This window comes from Acanthochromis polyacanthus, chromosome 18, assembly GCF_021347895.1.
Source record: "Acanthochromis polyacanthus isolate Apoly-LR-REF ecotype Palm Island chromosome 18, KAUST_Apoly_ChrSc, whole genome shotgun sequence".
Lineage (NCBI taxonomy): Eukaryota > Metazoa > Chordata > Actinopteri > Pomacentridae > Acanthochromis > Acanthochromis polyacanthus.
In genome coordinates this window covers 19132628-19154115 of record NC_067130.1, presented here as the reverse complement: position 1 = coordinate 19154115, position 21488 = coordinate 19132628, and the positions used below count along the sequence as shown (strand labels likewise).

Below are 21488 nucleotides of genomic sequence, written 5' to 3'. Positions count from 1 at the left end.
TTGAACTTTATAATTTTCAGAAATGCTTCTTATATTTGTACTCCATATATGAAGGAAAGGCAGCAGCACCTCCAAATATCAGCAATTATCACTATTAATTCATTACTTATTAAATAAGTGTATCTTCAAAAATGTTAAAATCAGTTTAAATTCCTGGCACACAAACCAAAACAAGGTGTGTGGCTCAACAACAACAGCAAATCTCTTCTCTGATCTGTGAAAACTGACTTCATCTGTTCTAACGTGAACAATCACACTGTATCTTATATCTGTTTTAAATGCAGCAGAACGTGCAGCGAAGAAGAAGACGGGCTGCTGTGTGAGACAAGGCATTTATTGGAAGTACGTTTCCTGAATGTTTCACACATAAATCACCAGTTTGGCAATGATTTTTTTTAATTTTTTACCCATATTACAGATGAACAATAAGGATGGCACAGTTAAATAGACACCATTCACCTGCGAGGGGGTTAATTAAGACATTCAAATGACGTTTGAACAGCACCACTGCTGAGTGCATCTACACTGTGGTTCTACTCTCTAAAACAGGACAGCTCATCACTGGATATAACGTCATACAGCTGCAGCACATCTGTAAGTGTAGAGGGAGGAAACGGTTACGAAATGGTGACAAACACAACTCGCACACACACAAAGAGTTGGAAAGTGGCAGTCAAATACGTTTCATCTAAAAGGTAAAAAGGTATCACAGGTCATGTGCAGATTCCTTCAAGCTCGTAGTTGATTTTCAGCACCTCCCAGTCATTCAAATGGTCTGATGACAGCGATGTTCCATTTAAGTTCCTGTTACGCTCCCTACGTCTGTAGGCGTCTCGAAAGAGCCGGACTCTTCATTATGAGCCCTGCTGCTGGGTAACTGCAGGCCCAGCAGCGCCGCCTCCTCTACTGTCAACGTGGAACAAACAAAAACACCAGAGTTGCAAAAAGGTGGGGGGCAAAGAGGAGAAGGAGAAGGTCAATGTGAAGTGAAGTCAGAGAGAAGTGGTCCCTGCCTCCCTCCTCGCTCTCTGTTAAGCTCGTCCCATCAGCTGAAGTTGGCTAAAGGAGGTTATGAGGTTATAGTGGGCCCTCTCCTCATCCGTCAGCTCCATGTTTCCAGGCCTGACCACCACCACCACGTTCACCCCGGCTTCCTCTGCTGCTTTAGCCTCTGCAGCGACAACGGAAACACGAAGTTTAGTTAAGCTTTAGGCTTGTGTCCTCCACTGTAGACGACATACATGGCCATGATAACTTACCTGATGACATTTATTATTATGTTATTTGTATCCATGTTTCTATGTATTGTACTATACTGTTTTTTTACGGTATGAATTTCGTTGTTGGCTGGTGTTGCAAACCAAATTGGTCGGTGTCGGTGCACCACAATGTTATTCTGCTACAGTGGAGAAAACTCTCTTGCTTGTTTCTATGTCTTTAAACCAATCACAGTCACCGATCCATTCGTCTGGTCTCCCAGACGCAAATTTTGCATCTTGTCTTATGTTTATGCAACGAAGTGAAGCGTGACGTCAGAGTCGGCAGCCACCCGGCCATTCGGGTGGTGGTAACAAACACGAATGGATGAGCCGAACACGGCGGGATGAGCCGAAGTGGGCCGAAGGCGAAGGGAAGAGATGAGCTCCGAATATTCCCGTTTTCGTCTGGGGGGAGGAGGGGGTGATCACATAGACATGTGGATATGTTTATGTGATCACACCACGGGATGAGCCGATATGAGCCGAAGGCGGAGGGAAGACAGTAACGCTGAATATTCGTTCCGCCCGGTCACGCCCGACCGAATATTCGGATACCAAAATTAATATCCGGATACCACCGTAGCGAACGAATATTCGGATATTCGGGTCCAGCCCTACGAAGGAGTAGTGCTTCTTACATCTAAAACCAGAAGGATTTTTTTCACAAAAGAGAGGCCATTTTTTGTAAAAGATTCCTATTTACATCTTTTACTATGAAGTTTTTTTTCCACTGTTATTCTCATTTAATTTTCATAACTTATTTGTCTTGAATGTTTAAAAGGGGAAAAAGTCACCTGGAATTTCATTGTACACTGAATAATGATAATAAATATTTCAAAAAGTCAAGATCAGAGACATTATGTCTGCTAAAGGCAACAATACGAGCCTCTAAAGCAAAGAGTTTATTGACTTGCATGGCTAGCAATTTAGTTATTTAGTTGGAGATTTAAATTTCATTAATGTGTAACCAAGCAAAAAAAGTCATGCTGTTTATTCCCAATTCAAGAAATAACAAAATATATGTTTTTCTTCCTTTTTTGACAAAATATATTAATTACATAGAGGGAAAATATCTTGCAACTGAATTAGTATGTGTGTTTTCAATGCACAATAGTAAGAAATAATTCAGTAAATGCAAACACACTCACCTCGGGTGACGTCTGTCAAGAATGTGATTTCTTCGGGTTGGCAGCCAATTCTCTCTGCAATTCTCTCATAGCTTTTGCAGTCTACTTTAGCCCCCACACCGGTGTCAAAGTGACCGTCAAATAACTGCAATGATCAAATATCATCCAATCAGACTCAGTATGTAAGACATTAACAGCTTGAGCTCACAATGTGTTTCAAGCAATCAAAAAATATATTTCCAAGATGAAAGCTCCTGTTCTGTTAAAACGATTAGAGACACTTACATCTAAAACGTCTCCTTCAACAGAATAACCAAACAGAAGTTTCTGTGCCTCGACGCTTCCGGAGGAGTAAATGTAGACTTTGAGGCCCTGTTCCCTCCAGGTTTTGATGGATGGAATCACGTCCTGATAGACCCTGTGTGCAACAGCCCAACATCAACAACTCATACCTCATGTTGTACTTACAAAGCTAGCAGACATTTATCTGCACAGCCGTTTCATTTACTAAAACTGTAAATATTTCTATTACTTTTCAAATAGCTTTGACGTACGATACTGACCCAATAAAATCTGTAGTAGTTTACCCTTAAGCACCAAAACTCAAACTCATATTTGTCATGTGTGTAAACCTACCTGGTAGATTCTGATTAGTCTCAAAATCATTGTGACCCCAAACATGTAAAGATGTTTGATGAAGGTTTCTATTTCAAACCGGTTCTCGTTCCAGCTTCTGAAATGTGACAGTTTGCTGCCTTTTCTTCATTACTAATGACAGTCAAATAATCCATTTAGGTTTTCGACTGCTTGACAAAATAAGTCAGCTGAACACATCACTGTGGCCTCTGAGAAGCTGTGAATCTATTGCACTAAAAGCTTAATCTAAAAAAACGGCAGATGAATCATCCTTTCATCCATTTTCTATACGCCGTTCAATCCTCATTAGGGTCGCAGGGGTCTGGAGTCTATCCCAGCTGACTTTAGAGTTACCAATTAACCTCAGCATGTCTTTGGACTGTGGAAGGAAGCTGGAGAACCTGGAGATCTCTGGAAGGTTGGGACGTGAACCGGGCATGTTCTAGCTGCAAGGCTAAAGTGCTAACCACTGAGCCACTGTGTAGCCCAGATAAATCAGTGATGAAAATATTCATTTTAGCAGCAACCCTAATTAAAACAATAGCAAATATGCTCAGTACTGATGTCACTCTTAGACATCGCTCATGATCTTGAACTGTGTCTCCTGGTTTTCAGCAAAAAGATAAATATTTCCTTACAAATGGCTACACCATGTGGGAGAGGCTGATTTTATCAGTTTTCTACTCTCCAGTTTTATATAATATGCACTTCAATTAATAATGCATGCTGGAAAACAAGACAGGATGTTGTCCTGCAGCGTGTGGAGCCGGTTTACTGGAACATTTTGCTACAAGCTCTATTAACTAATGTGTATGAACTCTGCATTCTGTTGTGTCAAACGAGCAAAACAAGTTTCTTCTTAATCAGATATTTGCACAGTTTGACTGTTGAACAGCCTGCTGGATAATTTGTTTGATTCTAACTGAAGCTACAAGGGGCCTTTCAAAAAAGAGCAACAATAAAACACTAACAGAAAGACAATCATATATTAGAAAGACAATGAAACACTGGGAAAAAAAAAAACATTCCTGAAGTACAGAAACATTGGAAAGATGTTGTGCAAAAGTCTGTCTGCAAGGGAAGGTTTTTAAAAGCATTTATAACTGAGGCACTGACTGAACTGTTGTGACTTTAGGGGGATTTTGTTCCACAGTGTTGCAGCAAACTGTAAAACCATGGGGCCTTTAGGTTTATGCATATGTATATAACACACGTGTACTATGCTTTATATGTACAATACATGTCCGCCCATGTTGCAGCAGAATGGTTATTTGTTGCGCACAAGCTCACTTCTGCTTTTGATGCTGTAAGAGCATGCCAAGCGCGGAATCCAATTGCTCGATTAATTGCCAGAATAATCGATACAATACTCCATTCCTAAAATAATCAATAGCTGCAGCCCTACACTTAACTGTTTGGCCCTCATCTGTTTTATGTCCAGCAGACATCGTGCTACCAGAACTCGATTTAACTGCTGTATGCTGGCGGTTTATTCCTCCCCTCAGCTCCTAAATGTCTGCTCTGTCATCTGACTGCTGTTTGTTTCCACAAATTATCAGCTGTGTCATGCACAGCACAGAAGCCGTTTATTGGGATGTAAATATTAACCAAATGAGCTCCGATAAACGTCCACGCGCCTGCAGTCTTTATCGGGACAAACCCACTGCTCAAGTTCACTGTGCTTCAGGCAAACTTGCAAAGTCTAAATAAATAATTACATATGAATGAATTCTGAAAGTGAGGAAAATGATGGGTGTACTTACTCGCCTTTGATTCTCCCTGAAGAATACGCTGACCTCCACATGTGACCCTGGAGCTGTTTAAGTGCTGTGGACTTCCTGTCCGCCGCCATCTGCCACAGCACGTTTTCCACCACCTCCCGGATGGCCTTCTCCTCGTCCGTGTGAACCGTCTGGTCCACGGCGTGGACGGGACACGCCCGGTTCTGTTTCATGTCCTCTTCAATCTGCCATGACAGTCAGACTTTTTATTAAAGGGCGCGTTATAGCAAGTTTAATCGTTTATTTAGAGGCAAAAGCAGGAATGAAATGCATTAAAATGTCACAAAAAAGAGAAAAAAAGGAAGTTCAAGTCTTTTAGATTTAATCTTCAGGTATTATGAGAAGTTTTTCAAAAGGTTTTGTATCAGTATTTAATTGCTTTTGTTGCTTTCAGGTGTTTAAAGTGCAGCAATATAACATTACAGAGCCTGCTTTATGTCTACATAACTGGAGCTAAAGAAATACATTCATTTGCAAAGTTCTGTTCTCTGACAACCTGAACATCACCTCAGAACAATAAATATAAACAAAACAACTACTGTAAACTGCAAAGTTTGGACTTGGAGGCTTTTACATTTGAATTACAGAGAGGAAATTCTAATATTCAGTGTACATTGCTAGATAACTGCAGGTGACCAAAGTCAAGTGGCTAAAATACCATTAATGGAAATAAACTGCATATTATGTTTAGTTACAAATGCTTTATAATGCACTTAAAACATATCAAATCCATCATCTGTGCAAACAGTCAGCAACAGTATGATGCAGCAGAGAGGAGGCTGAGATATCAACTGGTTCATTATTTTCCCCATTTTGAAGGAAAAACAACAACTCCCCTGTATCTTACTTTTAAAATGCGAAAACCTGCTGGTTTTTACATCTGCTAAGCTATTAAAATGAACAATTCTGCGTTTTGGAAAGCTGATCAATAAGTAATGAACAGATTAACTGATGGTGTGAAGGATCACTAGTTGCAGCCCAAACATGCCTTTCCTCCTCTGTTCACTAATCTGACTACAGATGCAACGATGAATCAATTACTTTTAACGATGTAATCAATAGTCTATCCCACCTTAGGGTGAAGACAGGGGACACCGTGGACAGGTCACCAGTCTATCACAGGACTATACATAGAAACAACAAACACACATTCACACCTACGGACAATTTAGAATCACTAATTAACCTCAGCGTGGTTTTGGACTGTGGGAGGAAGCCGGAGCACCCAGAGGAAACCCACGCATGCACAGGGACAACATGGAAATGCCACACAGAGAGAAGCTAACAGCGCTAACTACTATACCACCCCGATGAGTAGTCATTTTAGAAACATTATTCTCAGGTTTCTTTCCTCCTCAGTGACAGTAAACTGAATATGTTTGGGTTGTGGACAAATCAAGACATTTGACGATGTCATCTTGGAGCACTGGTAAACGCTAATGAACACTTTCCATCATTTCCTGACATTTTACAAACCAAACAGTGAATTGATTGATCAATAAAATAATCGACAGAGGAATTAATAATGAAAATAATCATTAGTTGCAGTCCTACTGCTGACACTAAGAAATGTTCCTTGCAAAATGAAACTACAGTAAATTAAATTCTGTGAACGATGCGTCCGCACTTGGAAACTTCTCTTCTCGTTACCTGTTTCTTTAGGAGATGAACATCTTGTTTGCACTCGTCTTCTTCCCAGTGAGAAGACAGGTAATCCTCAAGATGCTCCCTGATGTACGGAAATAAGATGTCCTGAAATAACAAAAAGGAAAAAATATACACTTAATAAATCTAACATTTTTTTTAGTAATTCCTACTTTACTCTCTTCAATACTAATTAGTTCCCACTAGCGCTGCACAGTTCACCAATACTAGAAAAGTATCCCAATAAGTTGTCATTTTAGAAACATTACTAAATCCTGTCCTATTAGTGCAGCTGCTTACACTGATCAGCAGTGTTTTGCTCCAAGCAGCGTTTCTGCTGGTTAAAGTTTATGTTGTGTGTTTGCAGTGTCTGCTTCCACTCCCTGCAGGCACAGCGAGCAGCAAACAGCTTTTTTTCTCTTCCATAGCCTCAAGACATGTCGGCAGATTCAAGCGTTAATGCCAACCGTCCACAGCTTGTAGAAGAAAGTGAAGTATGAAATTATTTTGCTTACACAACTACAGTAAGGGAAGCAAAGCCTGTCCGTAAAAGATGTTTTAAAAGGAGACAACATGTCCAACTTGGAAAAGAGTCTCTCCGACAGGCATTCAAAGAGCGACATGACAGTAAATGTGATAGATAATAGTAATAAAAATATTTCTTAAAATAAATTAGAATTCCACAGCACCTTTCAAAACTTGAGTGCTTTACAGAAAAGAGTGACAGCAAAACAAGAAAGAAATACAACAAAAACATAATAAAAGAATGAAACGTACACTACGATTACATCATTCCCATTATCAAGTCAAAGAAACGTGATTTATTGTAAAACAAGGAAACTGTTCATCCTCAAGAGTCTGACAAGGACACTAAGGATAATGACAACTTTTTCTTTTAGCTTTATCTTTGTACCTAATTATTCTGCCAAGGGACTGCCTCAGCGGAGTTATGTGACGATTGGCGTTGGTTTGTCTGTCTTCTAGCAACACTACTCAAAAACGTAAAAAACGGAATTGGATGAAATTTCCAAGAAAGGTCAGAAATGACACAAGGACCACCTCATTAGATTCTGGCAGTGATGTGGCTTATAGTCTGGATCCACGGATTTGTTAAAGATTTCTGTATCGTTGTGAGATAGCGGCACGGCGTCACTGTAACTGTGAGAACAAGTGAACACTACGCAAGCTGCCTGCTGACGATCACATGATTATGATCTTACTACAAATTGACCGCTGCAGACTTATCCATCGGAAATCATACAAGGAACAATTGATTAAATTGTGGGGGTGTCCCATCAATTCCTGCCGCCCACTACATACAGGTCATGCGATTCGGAATCCGTGCATAACGCACACCTGTGCTCAGCGCAAGGTCATTTTGTTTGTGGGTACACGTATATTAAATGGCCACATTCTATGTTGCCATGATTTCTGCCACAAATTTTTTCAAGATTTCAGTCGTTGGAAATCATACGACTGAGCAGCTTTCGCAGAGTACTGCCCTTTCTGAGTGCTTTTCTTGATTACCAGTGTGTACAATAACTCTGCACTATAATGTACAGTTACTACAAGCTGCCAACATTCAGGCATTCACAGTTTGCCAATCTACAACACAACAATAGACTGTCAACTGAACTCCTGAAAAAAGTGTTAAATGGGTCATTAAATGTGCACTAATCAGCAGGGGTTTATTTAGTAAGCATCAGTGTACATAAAATAGGCTGACCGTAATGAAAAGTTCCTCCAGTTTTTGGTTGAATATGAACATTTTTGAACACACTGCGGTACAATTATTTGTTTTATGGGTTCTTATCACAACCTCTAGAGCCTTACATTGACAATTACTCGATGAAACTGGGTTCACACCATATGGAAAAGGATGGGATCAATGACTTCCAACAATCACAGGCTCTAATGCTATATGACATGTAAAAGTACCATGAATTCACAAAAATATCATTATAGAATTTAAATTTGTATTTTATCATGAGATTGAACGATGGATTTGGCATGATTTCACTTGTCCATGTCCATTGCTTTGCGTTAAATAAAACAAAGTATCAAAGCTTGTTTAATAAAAACGACAGCCGTTTGCAATTAAGACTTAAAATTTAATAGGATCTTTATTTACAAGCACGAAACTCGTAAGTACGACAACTCCAGTGTAACCTGAAAGCAGCACACCGTCCGTTTGTTAGCAGATGGTGCGTTTAGTTACATAAAGGAAACATGAAGGGAATCATGTAGAAAACCAACAATAAATTATACAAACAGATAAAAGAAAGCAGTGTTTAAATATAGACTTAATTCTGCAACTCTAGAATAAAGCTATCCAGCGGTCTGCTATCGCTGACAGGCAGCTGTTAGCATTTAAACCGTACGTAATTAGCTACCAATGCTGTTAAACTGGTAGCATTTCATGCTTCAAGCAGAGGTTTCATCTGATGTAACTCACCTTTACAAATGTGATCGGTGTGGTGGTGCCTTCAATATCCAGCAGCAGTGCACTGGTGCAGGCAGGAATAGAAACAGAGGCCATTTTTATTCTTACAGTCTGCAGCTGCTTTCGTTAGCCGACGTTAGCTCAGTTAGCAGCAGCAGGGCGGTGTTTCAACGGTCAGCGGCGGTTCTCCCTGGTTCTACGAGCCGCACAGACAGAGCAGAGCAAAGATAGTCTAAGAAACGTAGCTGGATAGTAGCCACTAACTAGCTGTCTGTGCCATCACCTCGCAGCTAACTAACACACAGATTCAGAAAGCAGAGATGAGCTCACATGTTCAGATCCGTCAGTTCCGCTGCAGCTCAACAGGAGGCGCTGCTGGCCGAGTGTTTGTATGACAACAAACACAAGAAGAAGAAGAAGAAAAAAGAAGAAGAAGCACTTAATATACTACAGACCATCTACAGACAGCTTTGCAAGACAGATAATTCAAATTCAACAAACAGCCACATTTTTTGTCCTGTGTTCCTCTTTCCGTCTCATATTCTCCCATTTAGAAATATTCTTTTATGACCACATTATTTTATAGCACATTTAAAACAACAATCATTAAACCAAAGTGCTTTCCAAAAATATGATTAATGTTTCAGATAATAAGGTTGAAACTCGTATTATTTTCAAGTTAATGTACTGGAGTATTTTAAATTTTACAGTTAATAGCCTGTCCTACATTATATGTAATTTTATGCTACAAATTCACCTACAGACTACAAAATAATAAATATGCAGATAAGTGGTCATGAAGATTTATTTTCACATTAACCAGCACTCAACCAGTCAAAATGGTGACACTTAATGTCAAAACTTCATGTGAAGAGCAAGCAGCAGGCGGCGTCACTGTTAAGCAGTAGAATACCATGTTTACATTCTTTATGTTAAACAATAACCCTGCCTTCGCCCGAGTCAGCTGGGATGGGCTCCAGCGCCCCCCGCGACCCTAGTGAGGATAAAGCGGTATATAGAGGATGGATGAATGGATGTTAAACAATAAAATGGCATGCCTACACTCTTTATACACTCTTATGTTAAACAGAATGATATGTTTACACTCCTTATGTTAAACAGTAGAATGGCATGTCAAAACTCTTTATGTTAAACAGTAAATGGCATGTCTACACTTTTTATACTGAACTAAGCTACAGTTAGGATATTGTTGTTTTTAATTGATGTTGCTGGGAATCAAATTCTGTTAGAGAACCACTGAATCCATTTTTTTTTTTTTTTTACTTTAAGTCATGTTTTAGAAAATATTTAGTTTTATACTGGGATTACCTTAAAACCTACATTTTGGTTGCAAACAAGGTTTATGCTAAGCTAAGCTAACTTGTGGATCCAGCCACTGAATGGGCAGATATGACTGGGGTACCAGTCATATCTAATTTGCTTTTAGTAGTTACTCTGGATACACAAAAGTCACTCAACACCTCATTGAATAAGCTGTTGCTTTATTGATACTGACTTGGTTCTGAGAATACATAAGTCATAGTATTAAAGATTCATACAGTTCAAAACTAAACCGCTTGAAAGGTTACAAAAATATGTCATCTAGAAATCAGGTTTAAAAAGAAGTATCAAAATTCACCAGATCAAACAATGACAGACTTAGCAATACAAAATGTGTTTATATAGTGTATTTTATATGCAATGGCTTCACAGAGAACCCAGACAGAAGTACACTGACAGTCAATAGAAACTTTGAGACCATATTTTTCAACATAATTTTTATTTTGAAGCCCGAAACTGGATTTTCTTCATATGAATCATTTGTTTAGCATATTGGCATACAGAAACAAAAATCTAAAGTTTCAAGAATGATTTCAAAATAAAGAATTTCACAAAAGAAAACGGCACCTGCCAAACACAAAGTCACAACAGTCAATACCGAGTATGGCCTCCATTTGCTTCCATGCAGGCAGCAATCCGTCGGCGCATGCTTTGGACCAGGCTTCTGATTGTGGGTTGGGAACAGCCCATACACCTGGCTACATCACTGTAGCTCAAACCGGCCTCCACCATACCCAGTGCCCGGAGACGTTGTTCATGTGATAGACGCGGCATGATGCTGTTCACTGGACTAACAATGGTGGCCTTTTTTGGGCCTTTATATAGGCCTTCAAAACCCATTCTCAAATTGTGCAGATACTCACTGAGTAGTGCTTGGTGTGTATTTGGTTCCCTTTTGCAAAGTGACCAACCCATGTGCAATGAATCATGACAAAATGACAACTCATCATTATCTCAACTACCAGGGCACTAGATCATCAGTAAATCCACAATGAATAATTACAACCCCCCTACAAGTAGAATTCTGTGTACATTTCTACCTCAAAGTTTCTATTGACTGTCAGTATAAAAGAATCAAACAGTTAAAATAACAAAAGCAAACAGAATAAAAACAATAAAATAAATTTAAATCAAATACATTTGATTTAAATTAAAGCTAATTAACAGCAACTATAAACGGGTAAGTTCTTAACTTAGATTTGAAAGTGGTCAGCAGGGCTGCAATTAATTACTTTCACTGTTGATTAATCTGTTGATTATTTTTTGATAAATCAATTGGTTGTTTGGTTCATAACGCGTCAGAAAATTGATGAAAGTGTCCCAAGCTCAAGATATTCAATTTGCTGCTTTGTCAAAAGAGGAAAGAACAAAAAAAAAATCACATTTAAAAAGCTGCAATATCAGAATTTAGACTTCATTATGTTTGGTTTTGACCAGAACTGTAACCTTTAAATGCTTAAAGATAAAATATGTACCATTCAAACATGCAGACAAGCCTGTTTTACCACAGGAAATGCTGCTGGAACTGACAAAGAAACATTAACAGCTTCTTCAGGTGTAATGAATACTTTCCTGTAGTTGGACCTGCGGATGTCAGCGCTAAAGCTCCGACGGCTGCTCCAGCTGCTGCCTGGACTCTTCAGACGTCTCAGACTGTCTGACGGGATGCCTCGGCGTGTCCGTGCACACGATCTCAAAGCTGCTGTGACGAAACTCGATGCCGAATGTGCCGATGAACATGAGGACGAACATGACCAGCGCCCACTGCCACCGTGCTGCATTCAGAAGAGAGCGAACTGCAATGAAGCCTGCAGTGGTGGAGTTAGGGTCAAGACATGAAGCCAAGCTAGAAAAAGGCAGCGTGGAAATCAATAATCATTGTTACAAGACAAGAAGTAATTACAAAACCAAGGTGCTGTCAAACTAATTAAAATATTTACAGCAACATTATTCTTCTGAGAAGTGAGAATTTTAAGCTCTTTTGTATCTAATGTGACAATTAACTGAATATATGTGGGTACTGTGCTATAATTAGCATTATACAAGTGCAATTATCACATTACTGACTGCAATGACTTAATATGTAGCAAAATAGTAGTAACTACATTTTTGAAAATAATATAACTATGTATACACAACAATAATGTTTAGATGAGTTTTTATGCAAAACGGTGTTTAAAAAGCTGACTTTTTTGTCAGAATTACTGCCTTTATGAGTCAGAAAACAGAGAAAGTTTCATGATATTTTATTAAATATTGGGTATAAATTTAGTGAAAAATTCAACCAGCCAGTTGCCCTTTCAGGACATATTTGTAAATAATAAAATCATATTTTGCTCATGTTTACCTGGAAATTTTATAGCATACAATATGGATATTTCTACAGATATTGTGAAATTTTTTGCTTCATATATCAAATGCTTTTAAAATATCTAAAATATAAAACATGTTTTGACTTATTTCACACTTTTTTGTTTACTACATACTTCCATATGTGTTCATTCATAGTTTTGATCCCTTCAGTGAGAATCTACAATGTAAACAGTGATGAAAATAAAGAAAAAACATTAAATGAGGTGTGTCCAAACTTTTGAACAGTAGTGTAGTTTTCAGAGATTGTTCGTTAATCCATCTATTAAAAAAATATCTATTTTTATGGATATATTTGGAGAACTGTTTTGAAAGTTGAACTCTGATGTACTTGGCTTTGAAAATCCACCAGTATTTTTGTTTGGTGTTACAAGTTGTCATACCTGCTCAGTAACGACAAAAACAACTTCCTGTACATTTTCGTAGACAATTGTTTCATATTTAAAAATATAACTAGGCTTTGTTTTGTACTATTGTGACATGCAGCTGCATGTGGTTCAGAAAATAGCACTAGATGACTACTCAACCGTCAGTTTTTTTTATTAATTTGTCCTTAAATATGGGACTTTTCATGACAGCTTCAATTTCTCTTCACACTTCAGCTCATCTACAATTAGACTATTTTCCGTACTTGTTCAATGATGTTTTTATCTTACATAGTTTTGCTTTGCACTTCAGGTTCGGTACACACTTTCTACTGTGTGCAGCTACAGCGATGTTGAATATAGAAAACATTCCTCTGTCGAAATAAAAGGATACTGCAATGGATTATGATGCAGAGAGTGATGACTGCAGACAGCAGGAAGCGAGCGATGGCGGTCTTCCTCCCCTCCTTCCTCAGGTCAGCTCTCAGTGTGAGGTAGGACTGAAGCCAGCAGAACAGACAGCCCGGGCCAAACGTCATTATGGTGCCTGAGTTGTGAATCATCATCTGGTTGAATACCTGAAAATGAAACCTCTTTGAACTTTTAGGTCTCTGGTACTGAACCTGCAGCTGAATCTGTCTTTGCCTGTCAGAGTTCACCTGGTTACCTGGACGTTTCCTACCACCGTCATCCCAAAGCAGGCGATAGAGAAACTCAGCAGACTGCCGAAGTTCAGCCACGATTTGTCAAGTGCTCTTTTCAGCTGAAGGTATCTGAGGACGCCAATGATCCACCCTGAAATACAGAAGAACCAGCAAGAAGTGAAAAGTTAGCACTCCGCATATGGAAAACTGCCTCCATCCATTCATCAATCCATTCATTATCTATACGCCGCTTAATCCTCATTCGGGTCATTGGGGGCTGGAGTTTATCGCAGCTGACTTAAGGTGAAGACAGGAGACACCAGTCTATCACAGGGCTACATATAGACACAAACAATCACACCTATGGACAATCACCTTAGAATCACCAATTAACCTCAACATGTTTTTGGACTCGTAGTGGTTAGCAGTTTAGCCTTGCAGTAAGAAGATCCCCGGTTCGATTCCCGGCCTGGGCCTGGGATCTTTCTGCATGGAGTTTGCATGTTCTCCCTGTGCATGCGTGGGTTTTCTCCGGGCACTCCGGCTTCCTCCCACAGTCCAAAAACATGCTGAGGTTAATTGGTGACTCTAAATTGTCCGTAGGTGTGAATGTGAGTGTGATTGTCTGTCTGGATATGTAGCCCTGCGGCAGACTGGCGACCTGTCCAGGGTGTCCCCTGCCTTCGCCCGAGTCAGCTGGGATAGACTCCAGCACCCCCTGCGACCCTAGTGAGGATAAAGCGGTGTATAGAGAATGGATGGATGGATGTTTTTGGACTATGGGAGGAAGTCAGAGAACCCAGAGAAAATTCACACAGGCACAGGGACAAACATGCAATAATTTGCTTCGTATGAGTGAAATTTGCACATTATTGGCTGCAATAGAATAGAATATCCTCTGATTAGTCCCACAAAGGGAAATTTGCAACGTCACAGCGGCAACGTGACAGGAAGAAAAATCAAGAGAACACATCTATAAATGAAAGGCAGAAGATATATACACTATAAACACACACAATATAAAAAAGAAAAAACACACACAAAGATAACACAAAATTTAAGAATATATACACAAATGGATTCAAATGAATTGCTCTTTGGTGTATTGCACATGACAGTTTGCTAACTGTCATTTAAATGAGTGTGTGTGGTCTGTTGGGAGCAGTGTTTATTGTCGAGTCTGACACCAGCAGGAAGGAATCCCCTGCAGTAACGCTCCTTCACACACCTGGGCGATGCAGTCTGTCACTAAAGGATCTGATCGGTGCCCTCAGAGTGTCATGCATAGGGTGGGTTTGGCTAACGTCCTCTTTTCTCTCAGCGCCTGCACTAGATCCATGGGGCTCCCCAGGACAGAGCTTGACCAGCCGATCAAGTTTCCTTTTGTCAGCAGCTGAGATGATCCTGTCCCAACAGACCACTCCATAAAAGATGGCCGATGCCACCAGTCATAAAATGTCTTCAGGAGCGCCCCCTGCAGCCCAAAAGATCGCAGTGTTCTTAGTAAATAGAGTCTGCTTTGACTCTTCCTGTGAAGTGCTGACTTAGTATGTAGAGGAATAGTAGTGTCTACATTTTTTACAGTAATCTAACTATGTATACACAACAGTTTAGATTAATTTTTATGCAGAACAGTGTTTAAAAAGCTGACTTTTTTAAGAATTATGTCTCATAAAACAATTATTTACAAGAAATATTTGGTATAAATTTTGTGAAAAATTCAACCTGCAAGTTGCTCTTTAAGGAAATATTTGTCAATAATAAAATTATTCCTACTGTGGGAGGAAGCCGGAGTACCCAGAGAAAACCCACACATGCATAAGGAGAACATGCAAACTCCATGTAGAAAGATCCCAGGAAGGCTGGGACACAAATTGAGGATCTTCTAGCTGCAAGGCGACAGTGGTAGCCACCAACCCACTGTGCAGCTCTGGCTCGAAACAATACTAAATACATTTTTCATACACTAGAAGACACTGTAATTTTCTGTGTATCCCAAGTCTGATATTTCACATGCTCCTTTGTTGTCCAGAAGCCATGTAAATCACATCAGTGTTGCACTGGATGACATATTGCTTCATAGTTTCATTAGATTTAATCCTACATAGACCATCCCAGATAGCAAACTATGGGCGAATCAATGTTGAAACTATGTTGAGACCTAACGTCGAAATTATACAGAAAGCGCAAGGTTGATAAAATGTTGAGTCAACGTTTGCTTTTCAACCATAAATCACACTTTAACCAGATAGCAAAAGATGTTAAATCAATGTTGAATTAGGGTTAAGAAGGTTGAATTGTGGTTACGGTTGAAGACTGATGGTTGGATCAACGTTGATTCAACAACATTTTGTCAACAATGCCATTGAATCTACATTGTATTTTGGTTTAATTAAAATGTTTGACAGGTCAATGTTTAATTAATGTTGAATCTATGTTTGCAAACATGTAATCTATGTAAGCAAACGTTGACTCAACATTTTATCAACCTTGCGCTTTCTGTATAATTTCGACGTTAGGTCTCAACATAGGTTCAACATTGATTCACCCATAGTTTGCTATCTGGGATCCTGCTGCCAAAGAAAGGTACTGTATCTGTCTGTGCATCTGCTGGACCTTGTGTTCTAACTGGATTATCAATTACCCACAAATGCTGCCATGTTCATGACCCCGCTGAAGATGCAGCTGGCTGGTGGGAAGTTTCCTGAAACACTGAGAGAAGAGACATTTCTAAGAAGAAATCACACCCAACATAGGAGCGTTGATCGTTAAAAGGAGGACACGTGGTGTCTGTACCTGATGAAGGGAGGATATCTGGATCCATTTCTTGTCCTAACGCAAAACAAAATGAGGTTAAAGACACGAAGATGCTTCCAAACCACTGTGTTCAGCACCAAATGGAACATAATAATCATACCTGGACTGAGAATTCAGAGGTAGCACAGTCTCACTGTAAATAGCCACAATGTACCTGTTCGAATAAAGGAAAACAGAGATGAATAAACATGTTGGAACTTCAGCTGGTGCAGGTGTAAGTATGTGTGTCTGACCCTCCTACAGCAAGACAACACAGCTGTGTATGCGTTGGTCTGTCTGTCTGTCTGTACGCAACATTACTCAAAAACGGACCAACGGATTTGAATGAAATTTTAAGGGAAGGTCAGAAATAACACAAAGACCAAGTGATTAGATTTTGGCAGTGATGCACACATGATTGCAATCCGACTACAAATCCACCGCTGCGGACCACAAACTCTCTTAAAGATTTCTCTCTCTCTGTTATTGTGTATCTCTTTGAAGAGATTTTGTCATTTTATTGCTGCTATTTCCCTTTGCAGTGGTTGCATCTGTTTGTAGACCTTTTTGTCTCTGGGAATTCTCGTGTTGTTGGAGCCATTTTGCATCTCTTTGTGCCTAGTTTGACTGTCTCTAGTTATTTCTTTGCATATGTCTGTGTGTCTCCTCATTATTGTTCGGTGTCGTTGTAGTCACACTAGGTTGTGCAAATTTGTGTAGAGGTTTCAATACCGGGTTATTCAAAAAGAATGAACCGATTTCATTTCACAATATTTTAATAAGGAAAAGCAACAGAAAACTCCAGCCAAGTCACAAGTATTCTATTCACAATCAATTTTTACTTGATGTTTAAAGTCATCGAATGACACTGAATAACAAAAACAATCAACTCAGTGGTCTGTGATATGCTGATACGCGTCTAGGAGGAATTCTCTTATCACATTGATGTTGTCTGTGCTGCAGGTGGTGTCCACACTGAACACTTGTAAGACACGGAATAAAAGTTGATTGTGAGTAGAATACTTGTGACGTGGCGGGAGTTCTCTGTTGCTTTTCCTTCTTAAAATATTGCGTAATGAAATCAGTTCAATCTTTTTGAATAACCCCGTGCTCTGTAGCTATTTTGCATCTCTTAGTTGTAATTGCTGTGGCTAAATAGCTGTTTTGTAGTAATTTTGCATCTCTTTCTAACAGTTGTACACCACCATTCAAAGGTTTGGGGTCACTTAGAAATATCCTTCTTTTAAAAAAAAAAAGCAGTTTTTTTCAACCAAGATAACATTAAATTAATTAGAAATACAGTCTAGACATTGTTAATGTGGTTAATGACTATTCTAGCTGGAAATGGCTGATTTTTAATGGAATATCTACATAGAGGTACAGAGGAACATTTCCAGCAACCATCACTCCTGTGTTCTAATGCTACATTGTGTTAGCTAATGGAGTTGAAAGGCTAATTGATGATTAGAAAACCATTGTGCAGTTATGTTAGCACATGAATAAAAGTGTGAGTTTTCATGGAAAACATGAAACTGTCTGGATGACCCCAAACTTTTGAACGGTAGTACTAGTGCATGTTGGTATGTAGTATTTATTTGCTGTATTGAGAATATTTTTTGCAGTATTTTCATCTCTTCGCAGCCGTTTTGTCTCACTGCAGTTGCTGTTTCTCTCTTTACAATTATTAAGCCTATTTGCAGTCATCGTTTATCCCTTTGCAATCTTTTTCTCTCCCTTTGCAGGTAGTTTGTGTCTCAAACTTACACCAGCCAGAGTCCAGCAGCGGTGCAGATGGAGTAGGCAGGAGGCAGAAGAGCCCACGGGCTGCACTTCCACATCATGCCCTCTGACACCACAGAAGAAGAAGAAGCTGTTAGTCAGTACGAAAACATTCAGCTGTTCTGTGTGTGATGTGGGAAGAAGACGGTTTAATTAACATGGAGAACATTTCCTTATAAGACACGATCCAGCCTTTTGACCTACACTGCATCATGTTTCCTGTTTCCATTACTTTGATACAAGCTGATAGCTGTTTAATAATACCATGTAGTATAGTTGTTGTCTTTATGAGGTTTATAATGGGTGTAACTACATACAGGAGTGGAGTGAGAGTGATTGGACATGGAAGCTGCTGTAATGTGGTGTGATAGTAACACAACATTTAAAATTAAAGCCCACTTTTGAAATACAAAATAGCTACATACTCAAAATTGGAGGATATTTAATTCATCATTTTAATTATCTTAAACCTGGTAAATAACAGATCTAAAGTCTTGTTTAAACCCTTCAACATACCTGGAGGGGAGACTCGGATAGGAAGCAAAACAGGAAGTAACACTTGTCCATGTGACCTGAGACAGCGTAGGTAGGAGCAGTGTGTTGTGTTCAGGTGTGTGTGATCGGATGTGTGGATCTCACCTGTCTCTGAGGGGAGAACCCGCCAACCAGCTGTCTGCGGACAGTTCACCGGAAGGAGCCGTCAGATGAACCACACCTGCTCCGTTCATCCACGTTAACGGCGTTTATTGTCGGTAAAACATGTCCGTGTCGCTCCCAAGTTCATTAAAGTCTCTAGGATGTCAGTCTCCAGCCCCTCCACGCTGTCAACTTCCTGCTGCAGGTTGGACGCACGCTTTTACGACGTCTGCCCTTCAAAATAAAAGCCCGCCTGTGAGGCGGAGAACTGACCTGATGAGATCCCCACCCTCCATCTCTGTAGTCGATTTGAGTCACATAAACCTCATATTTGCACACATACCTCATCATTATGTATTATTTAGTCAGGTAAATTGCCATTTTATACATTATTCTAGAGTCTTAAATTTATTCTATACAATTTCCAAGTGCATTTATATAATAAACAACATTCAGAGGTCTTAAACTTAATATTTTAATTAATCACATACTTTTATTTAATAAATAACATTGCAGGATTTTAACCATAATATTAAAATTAGTCAGGTACATTTTTATAGTAAATATTGTATGATCATAACCTCAATGTAATGCTGTAATGGCATTCTTATTCCATTTCTGACTAGCTGCATATGCACTACCAGTCAAAGATTTGGACACACCTTCTCATTTAATGGTTTTTTTCTTTATTTTCATAACTATTTACATTGTCGATTGTCACTGAAAGCATCAAAATTATGAATGAACACATCTGGAATCATGTAGTAAACAAAAAAGTGTGAAATAAGTCAAAACATGTTAATTATTTTACATTCTTCAAAATAACCACCCTTTGATTTGACTCCTGCTTTTCACATTCTTGGCATTCTCTCGACGAGCTTCATGAGGTAGTCACCTGAAATGGCTTTCCAACAGCCTAGAAGGAGTTCCCAGAGATGCTGATCACTTGTTGGCCCTTTTGCCTTCACTCTACAGTCCATCTCATCCCAAACCATCTGGATTGGGGTTAGGCCAGATGACTGTGGAGACCAGGTCATCTGATGCAGCACTCCATCACTCTCCTTCTTGGTCAAATAGTCCTTACACAGCCTGGAGGTGTGTTTGGGGTCATTGTCCTGTTGAAAAATAAATGATGGTCCAAGTAAACGCAAACCAGATGAGAAGACATGTACCTGCAGGATGCTGTGGTAGCCATGCTGGTTCAGTGTGCCTTCAGTTTTGAACAAATCCCCAAAAGTGTCACCAGCAAAGCACCCCCACACCATCACACCTCCTCCTCCATGCTTCACGGTGGGAACCATGCATGTAGAGACCATCTGTTCACCTTTTCTGTGTTGCAGAAAAACACGGCAGGTGGAACCAAAGATCTAAAAATTGAATTCATCAGACCACAGCACAGATTTCTACTGGTCTAATGTCCATTCCTTGTGTTTCTTGACCCAAATAAATCTCTTCTGCTTGTTGCTTTTCCTTAGCAGTGGTTTCTTAGCAGCTATTGGACCATAAAGGCCTGATTGGTTCAATCTCCTCTGAACTGTTGATGTACAGATGTGTCTGCTGCTAGAACTCTGTGTGGCATTTATCTGGGCTCTAATCCGAGGTGCTGTTAACTTACAATTTCTAAGGCTGGTGACTCGGATGAACTTATCTTCAGCAGCAGAGGTGACTCTTGGTCTTCCTTTCCTGGGGCGGTCCTCGTGTGAGCCAGTTTGGTCGTAGCGCTTGATTGTTTTTGCGACTACACTTGGAGATGCATTCAAAGTTGTTGCAATTTTTCAGACTGACTGACCTTCAGTTCTAAAAGTAATAATGGACTGTCATTTCTCTTTACTTAGCTGATTGGTTCTTGCCATAATATGGATTTTAACAGTTGTCAAATAGGGCTATCAACTGTGTACCAACCTGACTTCTGCACAACACAACTGATGGTCTCAACCCCATTATGAAGGCAAGAAATTTCACTAATTAACCTTGACGAGCCACACCTGTGAAGTGAAAACCATTTCAGGTGACGACCTCATGAAGCTCATGGAGAGAATGCCAAGAGTGTGCAAAGCAGTAATCAAAGCAAAGGGTGGCTACTTTGAAGAATCTAAAATATAAAACATTTGACTTATTTCACACTTCTTTGTTTACTACATAATTCCATATGTGTTCATTCATAGCTTTGATGCCTTCAGTGAGAATCTACAATGTAAATATTCATGATAATAAAGAAAAACAATAAATAAGGTGTCCAAACTTTTGCCTTGTAGCGTTTATATATATATATATATATATATATGATTATTTTACTTGCATTTGTTAATATTGCTGAATTAAATTTTGCACTCTTCAGTCTCCAGCCTTTGATTGCCTTTTGAGTGTTCTGCTTTTGGGTGGTCTGTCAAAGCACTTTTCAAACACTGATTCTAAACTAATTCAAGTTATTCTATTTCTTTCTAATAATAGTCATAAAATAATAAGAGTTTTGTTTAGAGATGAAGGTCCCAGTTTAACGTGGCTTATAATTTGGATGGAGGAGGAACGTCTTCATGATCACTGATTTACTGAAGCAAGGGGTGGTGATCCAGGAGATGGACATTTCATACTTTAAATTTATTCACTAAAAATAACATTTGAACCAACAAAATGCATTACTTTGTGAATCTGAAAGAAATTCAAAAC

At 39.3% G+C, this 21488-nt stretch overlaps 2 protein-coding genes across 5 annotated transcripts; both read right to left on the bottom strand.

The window, feature by feature from the left end:
* Window positions 1–313: 313 nt before the first annotated feature.
* enoph1 (enolase-phosphatase 1) lies at window positions 314–9342 on the bottom strand. 2 transcript variants are annotated; one of them, XM_022198328.2, is made up of 7 exons: window positions 9221–9342; window positions 8903–9086; window positions 6454–6555; window positions 4786–4988; window positions 2672–2804; window positions 2408–2531; window positions 314–1171 (listed from the first exon to the last, which is right to left on the bottom strand). In XM_022198328.2, exons 2-7 carry the CDS (start codon window positions 8984–8986, stop codon window positions 1032–1034), a joined length of 786 nt encoding a protein of 261 aa, XP_022054020.1. In that variant the 5' UTR covers window positions 8987–9086; window positions 9221–9342; the 3' UTR covers window positions 314–1031. The 2 variants fall into 2 exon arrangements, with proteins under 2 accessions (XP_022054020.1, XP_022054019.1); XM_022198327.2 differs by having other exon boundaries at window positions 8903–9239.
* A 317-nt stretch (window positions 9343–9659) lies between these two features.
* tmem150c (transmembrane protein 150C) lies at window positions 9660–19048 on the bottom strand. 3 transcript variants are annotated; one of them, XM_051938201.1, is made up of 9 exons: window positions 18825–19048; window positions 18171–18252; window positions 16528–16581; window positions 16407–16442; window positions 16255–16322; window positions 13634–13761; window positions 13361–13544; window positions 11290–12039; window positions 9660–9839 (listed from the first exon to the last, which is right to left on the bottom strand). In XM_051938201.1, exons 2-8 carry the CDS (start codon window positions 18245–18247, stop codon window positions 11831–11833), a joined length of 756 nt encoding a protein of 251 aa, XP_051794161.1. In that variant the 5' UTR covers window positions 18248–18252; window positions 18825–19048; the 3' UTR covers window positions 9660–9839; window positions 11290–11830. The 3 variants fall into 3 exon arrangements, with proteins under 3 accessions (XP_051794161.1, XP_022054023.2, XP_022054022.2); XM_022198331.2 differs by lacking the exon at window positions 18825–19048 and adding an exon at window positions 18702–18763; XM_022198330.2 differs by lacking the exon at window positions 9660–9839 and having other exon boundaries at window positions 10376–12039.
* Window positions 19049–21488: the final 2440 nt, after the last annotated feature.

Coding starts and splice junctions, on each gene's coding strand:
- enoph1 (XM_022198328.2), bottom strand. CDS start 8,986: ATGGCCTCTGTTTCTATTCCTGCCTGCACCAGTGCACTGCTGCTGGAT. Junction 2,532..2,671: donor TTGAAGGAGACGTTTTAGAT/GTAAGTGTCTCT, acceptor TGATCATTGCAG/TTATTTGACGGTCACTTTGA. Junction 1,172..2,407: donor CTTGACAGACGTCACCCGAG/GTGAGTGTGTTT, acceptor TTGTCGCTGCAG/AGGCTAAAGCAGCAGAGGAA.
- tmem150c (XM_051938201.1), bottom strand. CDS start 18,247: ATGATGTGGAAGTGCAGCCCGTGGGCTCTTCTGCCTCCTGCCTACTCC. Junction 16,443..16,527: donor CCTCTGAATTCTCAGTCCAG/GTATGATTATTA, acceptor GTTTTGCGTTAG/GACAAGAAATGGATCCAGAT. Junction 13,762..16,254: donor GAACATGGCAGCATTTGTGG/GTAATTGATAAT, acceptor TCTGTATTTCAG/GGTGGATCATTGGCGTCCTC.